The sequence below is a fragment of the Chelonia mydas genome, chromosome 3, assembly GCF_015237465.2.
Source record: "Chelonia mydas isolate rCheMyd1 chromosome 3, rCheMyd1.pri.v2, whole genome shotgun sequence".
Classification (NCBI taxonomy): Eukaryota; Metazoa; Chordata; order Testudines; family Cheloniidae; genus Chelonia; species Chelonia mydas.
The window spans coordinates 7,335,787-7,357,308 of NC_057851.1; the positions used below are offsets into that span (position 1 = coordinate 7,335,787).

At 41.2% G+C, this 21,522-nt stretch overlaps 1 protein-coding gene across 3 annotated transcripts in view; it reads right to left on the reverse strand.

Moving 5' to 3' along the window:
• KIF13B (kinesin family member 13B) overlaps positions 1 to 21,522 on the reverse strand; it is a 211,656-nt gene that overhangs the window by 52,532 nt on the left and 137,602 nt on the right. For all 3 annotated transcript variants that reach the window (XM_037893849.2, XM_037893848.2, XM_037893850.2), the window contains 9 exons: positions 17,994 to 18,164; positions 14,480 to 14,637; positions 12,597 to 12,729; positions 11,070 to 11,216; positions 8,309 to 8,338; positions 6,689 to 6,788; positions 6,178 to 6,304; positions 4,499 to 4,554; positions 2,256 to 2,380 (listed from right to left, as the gene is read on the reverse strand). In XM_037893849.2, coding sequence (XP_037749777.1) covers positions 2,256 to 2,380; positions 4,499 to 4,554; positions 6,178 to 6,304; positions 6,689 to 6,788; positions 8,309 to 8,338; positions 11,070 to 11,216; positions 12,597 to 12,729; positions 14,480 to 14,637; positions 17,994 to 18,164 — 1,047 coding nt within the window. The remainder of the gene's footprint in view (positions 1 to 2,255; positions 2,381 to 4,498; positions 4,555 to 6,177; positions 6,305 to 6,688; positions 6,789 to 8,308; positions 8,339 to 11,069; positions 11,217 to 12,596; positions 12,730 to 14,479; positions 14,638 to 17,993; positions 18,165 to 21,522) is intronic.

Below are 21,522 nucleotides of genomic sequence, written 5' to 3' on the forward strand. Positions count from 1 at the left end.
GTGGATGCTTCTGCCCATGGGTTAGAGAGGGGATGATTCTTGTGGCACTAAAGCAGTTTTGTCCTCCAGTGAGGCAATTTCTCTTTGGAGGACTAGGCTGGAGAGAGGAGGCTGAGGGTAAGGGAGGAATATATCCTCTGGTGTCGTGTAGGTGTCTGGTTGTCCTGGCATTTTGGGTGTTCCAGTGGTGGGGACCGATGGTTCGGACGTGTCCCGGGAAATTGTAGTTGGGTTGTCCTCTGAAGGGAGGGCTGGTACCAATGAAGAGTCAGGTCCAGCACTTCTAGGCGGAACCAGCAGACGTCAGTCCTTGTGTTTCAAAGCCAGAGCCAGAGATAGATCCTTTTTCTTGCACACTTTGTCCTCCAAAATCCTGGATCTATAGGATCCACAAACGAAGGCTCACCCAGCCTGGACGGGCTTTGGGAGGGATATCTTATGGACACACCTCGACAGGGATCTGTCCTTGCAACTGTGAGAGTGCCCCCTACTCTAATGGGAAGCTGTGGAAGAAGAGCCCTTGGGCTTAGCATTTGCAGACTCTGCTTCTAAGATTATGTTGGGGGCACTACTCATCTGATGGAGCCAATGTACAGCGTGTGTGGGTGTCTCCGTGGCCTGGATCAGAGTGAGGTCTCATCGCCTTCTTCATAAGGTGTTTCCTTAAGTGAAGGTCATGAGCTTCACGTGGTTGCAGTGGAAAAGAGCAACAGATGCTGCACTTTGCTGGAATGTGCATCTGACCCAAGCAATAGAGACAGTATTTGTGATTGGTACTCATGGAGAAGGAGTGAGGGCAAGAGACAGTTCTTGAACCCTGAAGCTCTGGGCACAGCCCCGGATCTCGGGGAGAGCATCTCTGGTATGGGGAAAGAACAAGCTATACTAACTAACTAAACTACTATAAAATTATTTACAGGCTACGAAATAGAAAAGTTGGAGAAATCTGTGGACGCAGGAATTCTGAGTCAGGGCATGCGATGGGTAAGAAGGAACTGGAGAGGTGTTGGTCAATACTTCCTCTTATGCCCTTGGTCTGGAGCAAAAGGAGAATTAATGCGCATGTGCAGGCCAACCGACATTGCTTGTTAGAATTTATGGACTCAGGGACATGCGCACCCAAGTGTTGAACACACATAGGGACCAGCACCCAAAGAAGAACTGAGACTTCTTTAAACTCAAGGACATTTCCCTTTGAAAAAGAGCTACCAATCTCCTAGATTTTTGACTATAACTTTTAAGAGGACAGGACCATTCCATTTTGCTCTTATGAAGACACTCCAAAAAGAGCAGAATTGATTACAATGTGAGTCTTTGGAAGACAAATTTCAGTATACTTCACTTAAAAACACCTCCCCCTCCTTTTTTTTTTGCTTGACAGCTGAGAAATATTTTGCCTGAACAGTAATAAATAAAAACAGTATTTTGCCTGAACAGTAATAAATAAAAATATTTGGTAAAATACAGAAATCCTATTAGGCTTGAGAGGGGAAAAGGAATTTCCCTGCTCATAAAATAAAAATAAAATTATGGAAAGTTGATACTACATATCTTCAAATAATTAGAAATATCACATGGTAGCACTCTCTTTGGGTTTCTTGTTTAGAGTGCATGCAGAAAATTTTTAATAATTTTAGAAGTCTGAGGAAATTTCCAGACAAAAACAACTGTGTTAAGTTGGAGTTAAAGTTTAGAGTAAGTACCAGTAACTTAAAGGTTAAAAAAATAAATTTACAGGAATGTTGCGATTATCCCAAAACCAAGCATTACAAAACCAGGAAATTCAGAGTTAAGGTTATACTGAAAAGAAATCAAAACATGCTAAGAAATGGAAATGCACTGTTAAGGCACCTAAACAACTGCAACTCCACTTTAATGTAGTTTTTTGGGAGGAATATAATAAAATTCCATTCCTAGAGAACAATTCTAAAAACAATCAGCCTTAGAAAGTACAAGAGCTGTATACTTAATGTGTCAGGCTAGATGCACTCCTGTGATGTCTAGGTAAGAGTTTGCCTACACATGAAAGGTAATCCAGAATTAGATAAGGTATGAATTAAAAACAGATTAACTCCATGTGTGAATGCTTTTATTTTAGAATAAAAGAGTGCCTTATTGTGAATTATCTTAATCCACTTTGGAAGTGGAATAGTTATTCTGGAATAACTCCCTGTGTAGACAAGCCCTGTTAAGAAGAGGTTAATAAGATGAGAAGACTCCTGATCTTAAGCATTCTGGGCTGTTCTTTTGCTTACCTCACTCTCATAGTGTTTTACAATCTGCAATTCAAAGAATTCCTCTTCCTCTTCCCCAGTGAGAGTAGCATCCCATCCACCAGGTTCTGGGTCATCAAGGTTATCTTGAGAGCTAAAGTCATCCGCTAGGAGCACAGAAGACTCAAAAATGTTAAAAGAAACAAGAACTGTACTCCATTCAAAACAGCACAAGAGTAGCGACATTAACTCTTGTGTACTGGCCAAATGCCAGTTTGGACAATTACTTTCTGCCTATGTAAAATTCCACCATAGTTTCACTTCAATAGGGTATCCTTTTTACCTTGCCTGAAACTGTTGTATTGCATTGTACAGGGAGTGTGCTTGTGCTTTGGAAGCCTTTGGTATGAAGCGTGCTATATGAGGTCCTTCGTACCCTGGGACTTGTAGCAATGTTTGAAATCATTACAGACTTGGTCACAGAAAATCAGTTACAATATAACAGCTAATGTGGTTACAGATTGTGTCACACCCTTGTTTAGAACTTCAGTATGGGCTATCTAGGGCAAGGAAACTATAGCAGTTTCATCTGGAACAATTTAAAAAACAATGTGTTCCTTGTGCTAACAGCCAACGTATGTTGGAAAACTGCTCTCAAACACAATTCTGGTCGAGCTATGTGTGGTCAGTCACCGATCTGTGGTCATGTGAGCAGGGCCTCAGCTTAGGTAGTCATTCTAGTACTTACCAGCACCAATATCAAAGCACGCTTATATTAATTCAATGATATTATATATATGAAACAGTTTATCTCCCTCCCTCTTTACATCCCTTATCAGAAACTTCTCAGCTTGGGAATTCCTTGAGTTTACTATTCATCTAGGCTGGAATTTTCAAAGAAACCAAACAGTTATGTGCCCCACTCCCTTCGAAATCCCAGCACAATTTTATTTTCATCTAGTTTCAGGCTAGAAAGGACAATTATGATCATCCAGTCTGACCTTCTGCATACCAAAGGCCAGATAATTTCATCCAATAATTCCTGTATCAAGCCCCATAACTTCTGGTTGACCTAGACCATACATCTTTTAGAAAGACATCCAATGTTGATTTTAAAACTTCACATGATAGAGAATCCACTAAGTCCTTGGTAAGTGGTTACAATGGTTAATTCCTCTCACTGTAAACAAAAGAAAATCCTGTGCCATATTTATAGTCTTGAGTTTATCAAGCTTCAGCTTCTAGACACTAGATCTTTTTCTACCTTTGCAGCTAAATTAAAAGGGCTCTCTACAATCTGAAATCTTGCCATGTACCTACAGACCATGATCAAGTAACTTCCTAACATTCTCCCTGGCAAGCTAAGAGTCTGAGCTTCTGAAGTCTCTCGCTATAAGGAAGTTTTCCCAGAATCATTCTTGTAACTCTCTTCTGAACCCTTAAAAAGGATAACGGCAAATTTTTGTAACGTGTGGACACCCCAGCTGGACACAGTGTCACACTAATGGTCACAGCAATGCTGTATATAGAGATAACACCACCTCTGTACTCTTAGTGATGCTTATACATCCAAGGACAATGTTAGCTCCTCTTAGCCACATCATCACACTAGTAGCTCACGTTCCACTGGTTATCCACTAGGACCTTTAAGTCCTGTTCAGAGTCTCTCCTTTTCCAGGATACAGTCCCCCATTCCGTAGGTGTGGCCTGCATTCCTTGTCCCTATATGTATGACCTTGTATCTGGATGTATTAAAAGGCAAGTGAGCCAGTATACCAAGTGACAAAGATCACTCTGCATAACACACACACTCTCACTTACCATTCCACTCATTTGTGTCATATGCAAACTTTTTCAGCAATTTTTTTTCCAGATCTTTGATAAAGATATTAAAGAGCACTGGCCAAGAACAACGATCTGTGGGACTCCACTAGAACCATTCTTTTTGAATGATTATTCCGCATTTACAACTGGCTTTTATTGTTAGCTTCTAAGTTTTATTCCCTTTGTTATTTTATATCTCCCTTCTTCCTGTCTTTTCACTTATTTAAGGTCTACAAAACATAGGGAGTATAAAAATGTATTGTTCATTCTGCATGTAATTGCTGTGTATTCTGGAGCATTAAACAATATAGTTGGATGAAATAAATGTAGTTCTAATAGTCTTTTCACATTAATAAACCTGCCACTCAAAGAATTTGTTCTTTTTATTAGTTTGCTTCTTAGTTCCTATAATGTTATTGGCTAGACAAAGTTTGTTTCAAACGCTCTCTGTCCTCTCTTACCATTTAAGTCAAGGAAAACAACTGGAATATGGGTTTCCATACCAGGCACTGGAGTCCTAAAACATAAGATATTGACAACGGTGGCATTTAAACTGAAGCAGATTTATCCAGCACACGTACCTTACGATACAAGCCAACAATATAATACATTCTGCACAGCTGCGATTGTAGGTCAAGCCAGTGATAACCTTGGCAAATGGCTTTATTTTAATTTACTCCTGCAGGTACAGAGGGACTCAAACTAAATTGGTACTTCTTTTACACTAGTTCCCACACAATTCTTAAATTTGACCTCTGCTTTCAGAAATGTTTTCTTGCCTCTAAACTCCTATTAGCAAATTTAAAGTTTCTTTATTTACACTGACATGTACATATATTAATGCAAAAACCTCTGCATTAGTAATGCAACTGAAGGTTGGACTGTTAGTCACAAAAAGTCAAGAAATGCAAATATTAAGGTTCCAAAAGCAAGGTTAACTCTCCCACATTGCACAACTATTATGCTGGTTGTTAAACACCCAAAAAGAAAAATAGGAATAGGAAGTAGTACATATGTGCAACATGTCCAAATTAACACTGCTGTTTACATTTTAACTTTCAAATTTCCTGATATGTTGTGATTTAAAGGTGCAACCTTAATGCTTTATTTTATATTATCCCTTCAATTTCCTATATTTATAACACATTTTAGAAAGATTTTGCAAGAAAAAAAATTAGAAAAAGTTAGTAAGTTGTTTGAATCAGCCTTTGCACATTTCCTAGATGCACATGCATTCACAATACATTTCTTCTGAAGTATGTATCTTACAACTACACTGTTTTCTGCTGTGCATGCTCAATATGGAGTTTTCAAATATTCACAGCTTTTTAACTCGAAAGATGGCATAGAATAAGTCCTCAGTAAGGAGTGAGGACTTTCCTATGGTTCAAAAGCATTGGTTTTAACAAAGTTCAACTTAAAAGCCAAACAAACGGGATCTAGTCAGCAAGTGTGGTTAGAGGTTCTCTCACACTCTGCACAATATATTGTGTCCCCTTCTTCACTGCCATGCTCCCTCTCCAAACAACTCAAATGCTGATCAGCTTTTCCTCCAAAAGCTTACCTTTGGGTAGAGACCAAGCACAGAAAACTTCAGCCCAAGTTAGAAGCAAGTGAATACAGGGGCTTAGAATAGAAACTGTTTTGCATCCTTTACTGCAGTTGTTACCTACAGCTGCTATAGTATGGCAATCTCAGTCCAGTGTAATTTATTGTTTTTAATATTTAGAAAATTATGTGCAACACCTGCTGACTAAACAGACTCTGTGCTTAAGCAAGAAGCACACTGCTCCTGGAGTTTTATTATGACTGAGCAGCCTTTTAAGTGAAGGAATGACATAATTAACATGTTAGCTAATTGTTTTTTTTAAATGCTAAGTGCAATGGTAAATATGAATTTTTTTTCCCAAAGGTTATGATTACATTTTGGTCAATAACAGTATCATTTACTAAGGAGTGTTTCTGGGTTTCAGTTATTGAGACCAAGAAATTAATTCATACTAACACTCCTAATTTAACCACTTTTGTCATATGATGTACATAATCCACATTTGGTGACGCAGAAAATGGCAGCAATCTAAGCCAGGAACAGGCTGCCCATCATTTTTATATTCACTGTGGCATATAGTAACATTCATACCACTCTGCTGGAGCTCCAGGGATCCCACTGCCAGCAGAAGGAACCATTACAGCATTCCTTTCTTCAGTAAGAGTGAGCCTCATCTCTAACAGTTGTGCCTCCCGATCTGCATCATCTTCTGTTTTATCTGGAAAAGTAGGACAGTCCGTAAGAATGACAGACAGCATTTTTTCCATTGCAGCTTTCGTGATACGTATTGGTGGCCTCAACCCACAGGTTCGTGGGCCACTGACTTTAATAAAAAAAACAAAACAAAAAACACCTCATCTAGTCACCCTGCTGGCAGTTTCAATAAAAACACCTATTACTCTGTAAGTATACACAGATTTTCTCTATAGAGCTCTCTATTTGTGACTTGAGTGCATGTCAGAATCTTATTCTCATTATTCTCCCCAAACGGACGATTTCAGAGATTCAGTTATTCCTTCCCCTTGCTACTTAATTTCACACACATTACAAAAAAAACCTATATACACCCTCACCCCTCCCATTCCAATAATGTTTCACCTACCAGGTTTGCTGACGAGTTTTTGCAGCTGTTGATCTAGGTATTCCTGACGTTTGGTCAATACGTTCAGCCATTTCCGACGCAGTCTCTCCAAATCCCTGTCCTATGTAAATGAAGCAAGTTGTGTAAGTACTGATCCAAGAAAACCAATGTTTCCCATTTGAAAACATAAGTAGCTTTCAATCCATCTGCTCATACTTTTTATTTTTGGCCACTTTCCCCCCTGAATTAGTGCTCTGATAACTACAGAAATGAGATATGGAAGAGATCTCCATTAAGTCATCTAGTCTACCCATTATTCTCCTTTATTACAGGATTGTTCCTCACATTCAGTCACATCCACTGACTGGACTATGCCCCACCCTTGCAAGTCTCTCTCTCCAGTTATCTTATATTCCCTACTACTCATTTAGGCAACAAAAACGTGGAAATAAGAAATTTACAGGATTTAGACTGTCCCACAGCCTCACTTTATTGTTAACACTAATATTGCGGCAGGGCCTGGAAACGACAATCAGCACAGATGGGGGCTCTAATCCTAAGTGCTTTACAAACACATAGTAAGAACTAGTCCTTGTCTTACAGAGTTTCCAGTCTAAGGATTCAATCCTGCATTATGGGTGGGTTGTAGCATAGAGGATAATGCCGGATTGGGGCCATGCTATTTTTGGTAAGATATTGTTCCTGACATTCCACGTGAATTCCCCCTTGCCTAATTTCATCCTATTATTGTACCACCCCCCAAAGACTTCCCTAACACATTTCTTCTCCTTCGTTAGGCATTTAATCAATCAAGAGAAAAGGATTGAAGCAAACCATAACCTGCATGGTTTTGAACATCTATAGTCTTGTAGAAATGCACCTAGAACCCTCTCCAGCCCTCCAAAGACAAAATTAAACACAGGATCTCTTGTTGCTATCCTTATATGCTTATGCTACTGGTAACAGCAACAATGAGCATCAGGTGTTTTTTGCCTACTCCTGTGTACTTTTAATGACAATGTATCATAAATATTATACCACACCAACAACTCTGTGAAGTTAAAAAAAAGTTAAAAAAATATCCCCATTTTACAGGGGGGAAGTCAAACCAGATATTAAATACCTAGCTCAAAGTCACAGTGAGTGGTGGTCCTAGAAATAGAATCCCTGTCCTGAGTAGTAGGACCGTTTTGATCACTAGCCAATATTTTATTCCCAAGTCCAATACAAACCATGTTCATAACATAAAATAGTGTGAAATATTTTGTTTCTATGCATCTTAAACATTATACCTATGACTGCTCTGAGCACAGCCAACCCTAATCCACCGGCTGTAGATACAGAGGGGAAGCATGTCAGAAAACAGATAAAATGAAAGTAACTATGCCTTGTTCAGGAAACATACATTAATGTGTCCCATTCTTTCAGAGAGAAAAATGCCTCTTAATTCTGGGTCAGATATTATATAGTGTAAAAATGTGTGTAAGATTTTACAGTCTTCGGGATAGTGACTTTTTAGATATTCATGCCTCATATAGTGGGATGTACAATGTTGATGTCTATCTAATATTGAAAATTAGACCAGGCAATCTGATCTACAAATATAAATATTTGAAGTAAGATAAATGTTGTTGTATTTACCTGATAACTGTCCATATCATCCTCTCCTTCCTAGGCAAAAAAAAAAAAAAAAAAAAACCAATCAAAGTCATTCATATATGCTTTTATACTAGAAAATACATTAAGTGCAAAAGCAATATTTATGGTTAAAATATTACCATCTGTATGTGTAATTCTGATTAAAATGTCCAGCAATGTAGTACACTGGGGACAGAAGCTGGTAGACCAGCTTTACAGTTTTAATAGTGAATAGCAGTGCCACTTGCACTCACTACTTACTTTTCCATTATAAATCTTGTTTGGGAGGGTATTGTAATTGAGGATTTATATCACTTAGTATAAACAACTGGAATGTATTTTCATAGCTTACTTAACAATTAAAGGAAAACTCCATTAATAAAGGATTCTAATCACTACATCTAATTGCCAAGAAGTGACTGCCAAAACACTTGAGTGGTTTAAATAAGAACGAATAATTACAGGGAAAAGGCACTTGCAATCTATCCATTCTGATGGATACATGATAGGACTAAAGAGAGAACCTACTGCCTTTTTAGTATGAGGTAGGAATTGTTATAGCAAGTATGGGAAACCAAAGTCTGACAAAAGGTTAGTTTTAAGGCAAGCTTTAAAGGCAAGCCATTTAGTGGGGGAAAATGTTAACATATTAAACCCATTCTTAAACCAAAAAGTTAAAACAAAAGTCACAGTAGCAGTCACCCCACAAAAGCTCTGACACTTTGATTTTCAGTCCTTTCTGATGGGACACAGAACCTTTCATCAAAATGACCTACATCAAACTGGGCCCCTTGCTAGAAAGTACCATCACGATGGCAATCAGGAGTGAGACACAAAGCACCATTCACTGAATGAAGAAGAAGAAAAAAAGCAAAGGATTTCCAAAAATTTTTTGGAAATTCATTCCTATACTTACAGTCTCATTGGGTAAATATTTATCTAGCTACTTAAGGGATAATGGGGAACTCCAGTGATGAGTTAAGTAACAAAAGCAAATTTTATGTAAGTGAAAGTTAAAATTAAAAAGGCATACGTTTTCTTAGTTTCAAGGTCTTTAGAAAATTTGATATACATGAAAGATAAATAAACTAGAGTTGCAGATATGTAGACCAAGAACCCAGAAGTTCAAAGTAGATGGTTATGTCACTTTAATAAAAAAAGGTTATTTAATTTTGTGGATTATAGCTTTCAAAAAAATTGTAAAACTAAAAGCTTTAAGGCCTGGTCACAGGATGGAGTGGCTTTTTAAGGGAGTTGGGCTCAGACCACCTCTGCCTTGTTAGCTGTCGCCCCAGTGTTGAGCTTTGAGATAGATTTGGGAGCCTGCTCAGTTTAGTTATGGGACAAAGAAGTGAAAGAAGACTCTCCTGCAGTAAAGTTTAGCTGAAGCATTAAGTCAACCAACATTGCTGGGAGCTGGAGGACCACTGTGAAAAGACATTCAACCAAAGTGGGGAAACTGAGGCAGCTGCTATGTCACAAGCCCATTCATTCATTCCTACCCACACTGAACTTCCAACTGATGACAAGGGGCATTAGGGTGATTTTAAAATGCAAAAGCAACATACATCTCTGCTCTCCTAAAACTCAAAATTAAGTAACTGAAGTTTTGCTCCTTTAATTTTAAACTTTTCCAAAATCAAATTAGCCATTATTTAAAGTACAGTCCCCATTGATACACTATAATTTCTTAGGGTTTGATACTGCTGCCCATGGCTGTTGTATCCAACTGTCTTCCAAGTAAAATCAATCATCAAAAACAAAGTTCCTAGCAGACTTCATTGAGTGTCTGGCTTTTCTAACTTTTTGGGGTATGTCGCAGGGCAGAGGTATAAAAATTTGGGTGCCCTGCTAAAGAGCTGGCTTCCCTGTAGGGTGGCCGGGTGTATAGGCCAGGACCCTTAGCAGAGAGCCCAGCTACGGGCCCTAATGAGAGCAGGCTCAGTGTGATCTGCTGAGCCTAGTGGAACCAGCTGGGTTGATGACTGGGAAGGCATATAAACCCAGGGAAGAGCTCAGGAATGGGGCGAGCCAGGCAGGAAGGTAGGAGGGTTGAGGCACTGTGTCTGAGGACTGACACAAGCCTCAAAGGCCAGAGGACCCAGTGAGGGGTCGGAGTGGGGACAGGTGTTGGGGGAATTGGGACCGTACAGCCACTGTAAATAAAAGAACACGGGTGAAGCACCTGCAAGAGGCGTCTGAGACCCCTTTTTTGGCCAGCCCAAGCACGGGGCATAGGGACAAGGGGAAGCATCCGATGAAGTGAGCTGTAGCTCATGAAGGCTTATGCTCAAATAAATTGGTTAGTCTCTAAGGTGCCACAAGTACTCCTTTTCTTTGTGCCACCCTGTGACAGGGTGTATAAACACTCTTCTTGAAAAGGGGTTATCTTTTTATTCATTTAGTAGGGTTATTTTAAAATAAAGAGGAGGAAGGGGGTAAAGTAAAAGTGTGTGTTAGTATTGCAAGTCTCATTCCTATTATGGTGGAAGTCCTTGGCAAAGAGGAAAGGTTTTTTGGTAGCATTTCCTAGAGAAAGTCAGAATCTGGATTCACCCACCCATATTCACTGAAAGAGTATTGTCAAACCAGTGTTTAGAAGTCACTGTTTCACACAGAGTAAGGTAATTTACAGCCAGTGGAGTTGCTCCAGAAGTGAATTTGTCCAAAAACAGTTTTCCGCAGCTTTCCAGGTGCATCCGCAAGTCTTTGAATGATCATTTTTTCTTCCTGCTAAAGATCTCTTAATGAGACAGGAACTTACCTGATGAGTCTCATGAACTTTTTGTGACTTGACATGCCTTATTTGAGCACAGCCAACTCCAACAGATAGTAGGGCTTCTTCCATTAGAGGCAAGGTCCCAGATTCCTGCACAGACTTCACTTCAACCTGGATTCGCCGTGACTGCCCCTTCACAAGGGAACAATTTGAAGAACTAAGTCTTGAACTGTGAAAACTTAGTGACAGAGACCTCTACTGGTGGTGGCTTTATATATACTAAATTTGAATCTGGTGATTGTTCACTACATAGAAAGTGGTACTGCAAGCTCTCATGTGAGACATGACATTGCTTAGGTAGAACTACCACTTTTGCTGCAAGGTCTAAATCCACAAGAAAGTGTGGGACATTCACTGAGCCCACGATTTGCTGTTGATGAAAACTTTTCAAAGGACACAGTTTAAAAAAAAATACTCAAACACACTGAACATAGGATTTCCCCCTGATCTGTTTTGACTTTGTATACTTGAGGGGAGAGAATGTAATTTGGCAAATGTTACTGAAGCTGAAATTAACTTTTTGTGAGACTGGCTTCCCTGATTGTAAATCCTCACCACTGATGTTGTCAGCACAGCTCTAGGAACAGTGTTTCCTGCTGTAGACTCCACAGAATCGGAAATCATAGTAGTTTGGGAGTGCAGGAGGTACAGTGTGTATTTAACAGATACTAATTTTATAGAGTTCTCTGACCAGTGGACTATATTTTAAAATATTAAATGTGCAGGAACCAGAGAACAGGGGAGTAGCTGGCTAAGAGGATTAGCAGTAAGATAATGGGAACTTTGGCATCAGGTTTTCGATCAAGTTCTGCCTGGGCTGATAGTAACTAAAAGTTGTTTTCTGTTCTACATCCTGTGAGAGAGGAGTTTGATTTGAGCATTTGATCCAGTCCAGTTTCCAGGTATCCATATCTTTAAACAATATCCCGTCAACTGGTTCCTCAGTTGACAGTCTCAGCACAGTGGCCAAAACACTAAGTAGACAATAGAGAATGACCTATCCTCCAGCATCTGTGGTTCCCTCCAGGTAAGGGCTGAAACACACTGGCAGAGGAGTGTGGAGAAAGTTTCTGCTGCTGTTACCCACACTGTGCCTGTTTGATGGGTAATAGAGGACCTCAAAATATAAAAGGTATCCAATGTATTTCCCTCTAGACTGTAACTGCTTTAAAGCTGATCGAATACTGGGCCTAAGCTTGATGGTTCCTTTGTCATAAGACCACTATTAAAACTCTATGAACCTGTACAACATACAAGATTCCCTGCTCCTTCAGAATGTTAAAGCCGGTCTCCCTTCACAGATGATGGGGGGAGGGATAGCTCAGTGGTTTGAGCATTGACCTGCTAAACCCAGGGTTGTGAGTTCAATCCTTGAGGGGGCCATTTAGGGATCTGGGGCAAAAACTGGGGATTGGTCCTGCTTCAAGCAGGGGGTGGGACTAGATGACCTCCTGAGGTCCCTTCCAACCCTAACCTTCTATGATTCTATGACTCCTGCAGCTGCCATCTTACCTGTCTGAGCTGAAAGATGCCACCAGTGTTTACGTCCTTGGCGGGAATCACCTCAACTGGACAGTACTCCCCATTCTCATTAAGTTCCAGAATCTGAACCCAGAGCTCCACTTTTCGGGTTACCTCACTCCATCTGGAAAACATGCCAAATACCATTTCACAATTTACTTTTTCCCTCTCTTCTCTCTTGCGTTTTTTTTTTTTTTTTAAATTGCTGAGCCAAGCTACATGACTCTGCTCAGTATTTGCAAAGATCACAGGCAGGGGAAGGGGAGATACTTTTCATCAAGTGTCATTTATGCCAGAAAAAGGTTTTTAAGTTACCCGTTGCTACTTCTGAGCTAACAACTAGTGATGACATTTTGGCCTAGAACTTTTGTAGACACAAGACCTCTTCATACTAGTTTCATATCAGAACGAGTGCCAATTAAACATCAAGGTCAAATTCTGCTCTCTGTTATACCCATCTAATCCCACTGACTTCAATGCAGTTGAACCAGCATTACCAAGGGCAGAATTAAGGATATTCTGGTTTCATGTGGCACCCATCCTCACTTTCTCCATCACTAACATCCTCTCTTCCCTCAAGTTTACCCCTAAAATGCACTTCTTCCACAAAGCCTATAAAATTAGTCCTTCCTTCTTTGAAAACCCTAAACTGAAAAGAACAAACTTATTCTGCACGACCCATGTGTGACACTGGCAGATCAGGTTCCAGCTCTTGCCAAGGCTCTAGGCCTCAGGCCAGCACTGACAAATTCATTGCTGGAAACCATTTTGGTTCACCTGAGTGTTAGTAAAGATGAGTACTGGATTTATAACCATGTGATTAGACCAATGGGTCTCAACTCGCGGCCCAATCGGGACACAGCTGCGGCCCATGTGACATCCTCAGGGCCATACAAATAATATATATATGGATGCGGATGCGGCCCACATAACACACAGAGAGCAGCATATGTGGCCCACAGTGGTAAATAGGTTGAGAACCACTGGTTTAGACTTTATGAAATGACATGCTTGGAAATTGCAGCATACATTAATCTCATTTAAAATTTCTTTATCACATGCTATAAGGTAATATTTAAGTTTTTGCTTTGTAACTAAAAAAAAGTTTGCTCTGAAACTGTGAACCTAGTCAGGAGGGATGGTCTCTTGTCCATCAAGAGCACCTATCAAAACTAAATGGGCCAGCTTACAAAGGCTTTGTTAATTGCCCCATTAAAAATCAAGAACAGGGCAATGTGCAAAAGGGCTCGTCCCATCAACTTGAATTTTGAAAGTAGGAAATTTTGTAACCCCCATGTCGGTTCTCCCTTCTCCTTATTTTTCCCAGTGTTTGTTGCCTTCCCATGTCGTGTCTTAACGTACAGTCCCATTCTGTTCCCACTAAAGTCAATGGCAAAACCACAGTTGTCTCCAATGAAAGCGGGAGCAGGTCCTTAGATTGTAAACGCTTCATGACATGGACTGATCTCCAATACGTCGGTAGGTAACCAAAGAAATTCTCCCGTCCATTGATTTCAGAGTTACAGTTAAATCAGCCCCACTATCGTTTGTTTCTTTGTAAAGAACCACACATACATTTATGGTGTTGCCTAAATAATATGGACATTATCCAGTCTTATTCCTCAGGTTTTTCTTCTTTTAAATCAAAACAATATGAATGAGCATTTATCAATAATTTTTACCTACATTACCAACCTGTGTGACAGTTTTGCAGTGAGCACAGAGGGTTACAAAGATCCGAACAGCAGATTCATTTCTACTCAAACCAGGATTTGACTGCTGGTCCCCAACCCACTCTAGAATCCAGAAAAAATGACCGGGCCTGGGAGGCTGGATTTTAAACTGTGTGGTAGGAGTTTGCTCCTTGCAGTTACCTGTCACGAAGGCTTCGCGTTTTGGCTTGAATTATTCCCAAATCCCACACGGCTGAGTTTTTGCGAGGATCGCTTTGCTTGTGTCCATACACTTCAATTGCCAAAGCCCCTTCAGAAAGATGCTCCATGAAGTCTTCAGAAATATTTACAGAAAACTCCTATGTGGAAATGACAAAACTAGTTAAACATTAAAAAGAGTAAGTTGTTAACTATTGTGATAATTGGACCTACCAATTTACCCTAATAGCGAACTCAACTGTGAAAAGTGAGTGAAAGTTCACAAAACGTCACAATAACCTTCAACAATAAATGTTGATGGGGAAAGGTGCATAAGGGCAACAGAAACACTGCATTAGTCCAAACAAAACAGCCTACTGATATAAATCAAGGACCGTGCTAAGGTCCCGACTTGTAAGCAAGAAAAGTGCGCAACCAGAAGTCAACAGACCAAAACTGTTGCATTAGAAATTAGGCCCAATTGGTGAACAAAAATAATGAGGAGATAGGCTGTTCCACCCATCAGTCCCTTTAGGGGCCTCAAAAAGAGGCTGGAAGGCAAAGCTAACTACTGCAATGCTGGCTGACTGAAAGAGAAGAGAAGGGGAAGGAGCAAGCTTCATCACCACAACTGATGCCCACTCTGTTTCCCGGGGCCCTAGGGTCCGGAGTGATACCTCTGTGCCTTCGTCATCCTAATCCTGAAAGATGTCTTGACCAGTCTGGGCCAGAGAGGGATCCAGATGACACTGCCATACCCACCAGGTCCAACTACATCCCAAACACCACATGGAATATGAGATTTTGTCTCCTCCCTCTCAATGTATTCTTTTTCTTCTCTACCTTATTACTTTTTTCCTCTCTCTTTCTTTTGTCTAATAAAAGTCTGGCTTAGCTGGCCAAAACTGTATACTTTGCTGTAAGCCCGTTACCAGAAAGGCAGCTAAATGCAATGCCCTAAATAGCCCAGTGCTGATACAAGATTGCCAGGTCTCAGAGTGGCTGATAAGATCGTGTGCTGTGTCTATGTTTTTCCAGCAGAGAGGTTGCAAGTGAGGCAGAAGTTGCATTTTCTATCTTTGCTGTTCTTCTCCTTGCATGTGTCTGCTGTCTTGTTGGGTCTTTTAGGAAACAGGATTGGATTTTAACAGCAATGACATCTCAACTAACTTCTCTTTTCCCTGAAAAGGACAGTTACCAACTAAGAGTCTTACAAAACTTGGTGGGGGTTATTTGAGAACTTTCTCCAACTAAAGGGACAGTGAACAAGAGATGTTAAGATGAAAGCCTTATTTAATACTTAACATTTCAAATGCTTTAACCGTTTCCCCCTTTTTTCCCACTGTACCTTCAATAAAAGGTTAAAAAGATTTTTAATTATGTGTTTGCCAACGTATTAAGTAGGCTGCGGTCTCTGTATACCAAACCCCAAAACTCATTTAAAACTGTTTACTGTTGGACAGTTACAGGGTCATGTTAACACCTTTAATTCTTTGCGCTCATAGATTCCTTCTAAATTAATAACCCCCCATTCTACACACGCTTTTGGAGGTGACTTTTTGCTTTCACTCTGCATGCTACTCTCTTCTCACAAAGGAGCTCATCAATGGACATATTTATGGCAAAGCACTTAATACAAGAGGGCTCTTTCCCAGTTTGACGACTTAACTAGTTTGATACACTACATAAGTTGAACTCTAGATCAGGCAAGCTACATAATCCCATTCATCCAAGTCTATTATTTCACTGACTGCTTTTTTTGCATAAATCAAAGGCTTTTGACACTGGCATTTAAGGTTCTCCACTCAGAAGCACTAGGCTGATGTGTCCTGATTTTTGTACCTACTTCTACCTGCAAATTGCATTCAGTTTCTGCATATGGTAAAAATGAATACTTGGCACTTCTCTAGTGCTTTCCCTGGTCAAACTATTTGTATATAGTAGCACCTAGTGAAGCACCTAGAACCTACAGAAGAGGTTGGAGCCTATTGTACTAGATGCTACATGTACATGTAGTAAACCAGCCCCTGACCCCAAGAGCTTAAAATCTAAATTAATAAGACAAAGAAGGTGTGAGAAAGGAAGCGTTATTACCCCTATTTTTCAGATGCAGAAGCCAGGCAGAGAAATTATCTGACTTACCTAGCGGTTCTCAACCCATGGCCTGCATGCGGCCCAATTAGCACACAGCTGCGGACTAGCTGTGTGCTAAAGGCTGCAAGGCCCGCGCAGCGGGGTCAGGGTCACTGGCCAGCCCCACATGGCAAGGGTCCACAGCTGTGGCTCTGGGCTGCCGCCTGGCTGCCCTACCTCACAGCTGGGTCCAGGGTTGGAGTTGCCACCCGGCCCGCTGACCAGGGCTCTGCTCCTGGCCCTATTCTGTGGAGGGGTCTCTGGGCAGGAGGTGCTGGGCATTGCGGTCGGGGGAGGGGGGGGGTTGGGAAGGTGTGCTGTGGTTCTCAACCTGTGGCCCAGGTAACACATTAATGAGGCCCACAATGATAAATAGGTTGAGAACCAATTGCCCAAACTGACAGAGGGAGTCCGTGGCAGAGCTGAGAATTGAACTCAAATGCCCAAGTCTCAGTCCAGTGCCGTAAACCAAAAGAACATCCTTCCTCAAACCACTTTACAAATGTTAACCAGTCCTCACAAAATCCTTCCATGTTACAGACAGGGAAACTAAGAGAAGTTAAGTAACTTGCCCAGTGCCACAGTAAATCAGTGGAAGGGCCAGGATGGGAATTGAAGAGACCCTGAATTGAAGAGGCCTGAACTCATTCCAGACAGGCAAACTCAAACACACAAGCTTTCAGACATTAAGGCCAGAAGAGACCATCATAATCATCTAGTCTGATCTCTTGCACATCTCTCATACAGTCTCTTCTATTTTTCTTTATTATTAGTTCATTTTATTGTTCTACGTGATGTTTTTGGTAGAGTAAACGGTGCTTATAAAAACAGCCTGCAGGTGAAAGACTACAAATTCAGTGACTGTATTAAGTTACTATAAATGACCATATAGTATAATCTCAGAGTTAGGAACTAAACGATCTGTCACACACCTCATTTGGAACCAGAAGTACGCAATCAGGCAGCAGCAGAGAGGAAAAAAAAAAGCAAATACAGTCCAGTACTGTGTTAAATGTAAAGTACTAAAAAAATAAAGGGAAAGCTTAAAAATGATTTGACAAGGTGAAGAAACTGTTTTTGTGCTTGTTTCACTTAAATTAAGATGGTTAAAAGCAGCATTTTTCTTCTGCATAATAAAGTTTCAAAGCTGTATTAAGTCAATGTTCAGCTGTAACCTTTTGAAAGAACAACCCTAATGTTTTGTTCAAAGTCACGAACATTTCAGAGTTACAAACAACCTCCATTCCTGAGGTGTTCCTAACTAAGAGGTTCTACTGTAATGATTCAAAGTTTAGTAAAGAAACTGACTAGACCAGTGGCAGACTAATTTAACTATCTTGCTTTGCCTGTCTGCAACTGCAATCATAAATAAAACAAAAATTACATTGCAGTGATCGAAGACAACCATACACTGTGGCTCCTTGCTGATGGGAGATAAAGAGGGGTCCATCTCAGGGGCAACCGTAACTGGCTCCAGCTGATCCCAGAAAGTGTATTTGCAGAACACAAAGTTGGAAAGATGCTGAGGCAAACCGGTAGCCTGAAGTATTTTAATCTAAAGGAAGGAAAAAGCAGAGAAAAGTATGTTTTAAATCAGTAAACAATTTTAATGGAAACAGTCAAGCATAACACAAAAGAAAGTCAGTTTGTTAAAAGAACATCTTCTTGCTCAACTGGGAGGCTAAAAATTATTAAACAGTTACTTTAACACAAATGTTTTGATAAAAGAAGACTTGTCTGCCTTGAAATATTTGTAGATAAAATGCTTTGGCTGAACCAGCTGGAAGTCACCACTAGGTGTCATTGAACAACTGACTTTTGGGAGCAAAAAGAAGGTCATAGGTTTTCTGAAAACTTCCTTTGTTCTACAAACACCCTGCTAAAGTAATTCTTGCCCTATTTCTAGGTATCGGTGCTAGAACTAGGGCTGCTGGGGGTTCTGCCGCACCCCTGGCTTGAAATGTTTTCCATTATATACATGGTTTACAATTTGGTTCAATGGCTCTCAGCATCCCTACAATACAAATTATTCCAGCACAACTGCTTGTAGGATGCTAGGAAGAGCATGAAGTGAAAAGCTGTGCCCACCCAAGAACTCATATAATCACAGGATTGGAAAGGACCTTGAGAGGTCATCTAGTCCAGTGGCCTGCACTGAAGGCAGCACTAAGTATTATCTAGACCAGGGGTGGGCAAACTTTTTGGCCTGAGGGCCACATCGGGGTTCCGAAACCGTATGGAGGGCTGGGTAGGGAAGGCTGTGCCTCCCTAAACAGCCTGGTCCCCGTCCCCACCCCCTATCCGCCCCCTCCCACTTCCCGCCCTTGGACTGACCCCCTCAGAAACCCCGCCACATCCAACCCTCCCTGCGCCTTGTCCCCTGACTACTCCCTCCCAGGAGCCCCCGCCCCTAACCGCCGCCCCAGGACCCCACCCCCTATCCAACCCCCCCTGCTCCCTGTCCCCTGACTGCCCCAAAGCCTATCCACACCCCCGCCTGCTGACAGGCCTCCCAGGACTCCCATGCCTTTCCAACCGCCCCCTGCTCCCTGTCCCCTGACTGCCCTTCAGGACCCCCTACCCTTTACCATGCTGCTCAGAGCACCAGGACTGGCAGCCTTAAGTAGTACACCATAAGTAGCGCATTCTTTTGGGGAGCAATTTAATACACTACACCAGGGGCTCTTGCAGCCTCACTGCCTGGCAGGAGCTCGCAGCCCTGCCGCCCAGAGCGCTGGCGGCAAGGCGAACTGAGGGTGTGCAGGAGGGGACGGGAGCTCAAGGGCCGGGAAGCATGGTCCCGCGGGCTGTAGTTTGCCCACCTCTGATCTAGACCATCCCTGTCAGGTGTTTGTCTAACCTGTCCTTAAAAATCTCTAATGACTCAGATTCCACAACCTTCCTAGGCAATTTATTCCAGTGCTTAACTACCCTGACAGTTCGGAAGTTTTTCCCTAATGTCCAGCCTAAATCACCCTTGCTGCAATTTAAGACCATTGCTTCTTGACCTATCATCAGAGGTTAAGGAGAACAATTTTTCCCCTTCCTCCTTGTAACAACCTTTTGTGTGCTTGAAAACTGTTATGATGTCCCCTCTCAGTCTTCTCTTCTCCAGACTAAACAAACCCAATTTTTTCCAATCTTCCCTCATAGGTCATGATTTCTAGACACAATACTCCAGTTGAGGCCTAATCAGCGTGAGGGAGGGTGCAAGAATTACTTCTTGTGCCTTGCTTACATGCCTGCTAATACATCCCAGAATGACGTTTGCTTTCTTGCAATAGCGTTACACTGTTGACTTATATTTAGCTTGTGATCTGCTATGATCCCCAGATTCCTTTCTGCACTACTACTTCCTTGGCAGTCATTTCCCATTTTGTATGTGTGCACTGATTGTTCTTTCCTAAGTGGAGTACTTTACATTTGTCCTTATTGAATTTCATCCTATTTAGTTCAGACCATTTCTCCAGTTTGTCCTGATCATTTTTAATTATAATCCTATCCTCCAAAGCACTTGCAACCCCTCCCAGCTTGTCCGCAAACTTTATAAGTGTACTCTCTATGCCATTATCTAAATCACTGATGAAGATATTGAACAAAACCGGGCCCAGAACTGATCCCTGAGGGACCGCACTTGTTATGCACTTCCAGCATGACTGTGAACCACTGATAACTACTCTCTGGGAACCATTTTCCAACCAGTTATGCACCCACCTTATAGTAGCCCCATCTAGGTTCTATTTCACTAGTTTGTTTATGAGAAGGTCATGTGAGACAGTATCAAAAGCCTTACTAAAGTCAAGATATACCACATCTACAGCTTCTCCCCTATTCACAAGGCTTGTTACCCTGTCAAAGAAAGCTATCAGGTTGGTTTGATTGTTCTTGACAAATCCATGCTGACTGTTGTTTATCACCTTATTATCCTCCAGGTATTTGCAAATTGATTACTTAATTATTTGCTCCCTTATCTCTCCGGGTACTGAAGTTATGCTGACTGGTCTGTAATTCCCCGGGTTGTCCTTATTCCCCTTTTTTTGCTGGGCACTATATTTACCTTTTTCCAATCCTCTGGAATCTCCCCCTCTTCCATGACTTTTTGAAGATAATTGCTAATGGCTCACATACCTCCCTCAGTCAGCTCCTTGAGTATTCTAAGATGTATTTCATCACATCCTGGTAATTTGAAGACGTCTAACTTGACTAAGTAATTGTTAACTTTTTCTTTCCCTATTTTAGCCTCTGATCCTACCTCACTTTCACTGGCATTCACTATGTTAGATGTCCAACTGCTACTAACCTTCTTGGTGAAAACTGAAACAAAAAAGTCATTTAACACTTCTGCCATTTCCACATTTTCTGTTATTGTTTTTCCCCCTTCACTAAGTAACGGAACTACTCTGTCCTTGGACTTCCTCTTGCTTCTAATGTATTTGTAGAATGTTTTCTTGTTACCCTTTACGTCTCTAGCTAGTTTAGTCTCGTTTTGTGCCTTAGCCTTTCTAATTTTGTCCCTACAAACTTATTTGTTTTTTTCATTCTTTGTAATTTGACCTAGTTTCTACTTTTTATAGGGTTCTTTTTTGAGTTTCAGATCATTAATGATCTCCTGGTTAAGCCAGGGTGGTCTCTTGCCATACTTTCTTTCTTTCCTACGCAGTGGGATAGTTTGCTCTTGTGTCCCTAATAATGTGTCTTTGAAAAACTGCCACCTCTCTTGAACTTGCAGTGGGGGAGGTTTAGGTTGGATATTAGGAAAAACTTTTTTACTAGGAGGGTGGTGAAGCACTGGAATGGGTTACCTAGGGAGGTGGTGGAATCTCCTTCCTTAGGAGTTTTTAAGGTCAGGCTTGACAGAGCCCTGGCTGGGACGATTTAGTTGGGGATGTATCTTGTTTGGAGCAGGGGGTTGG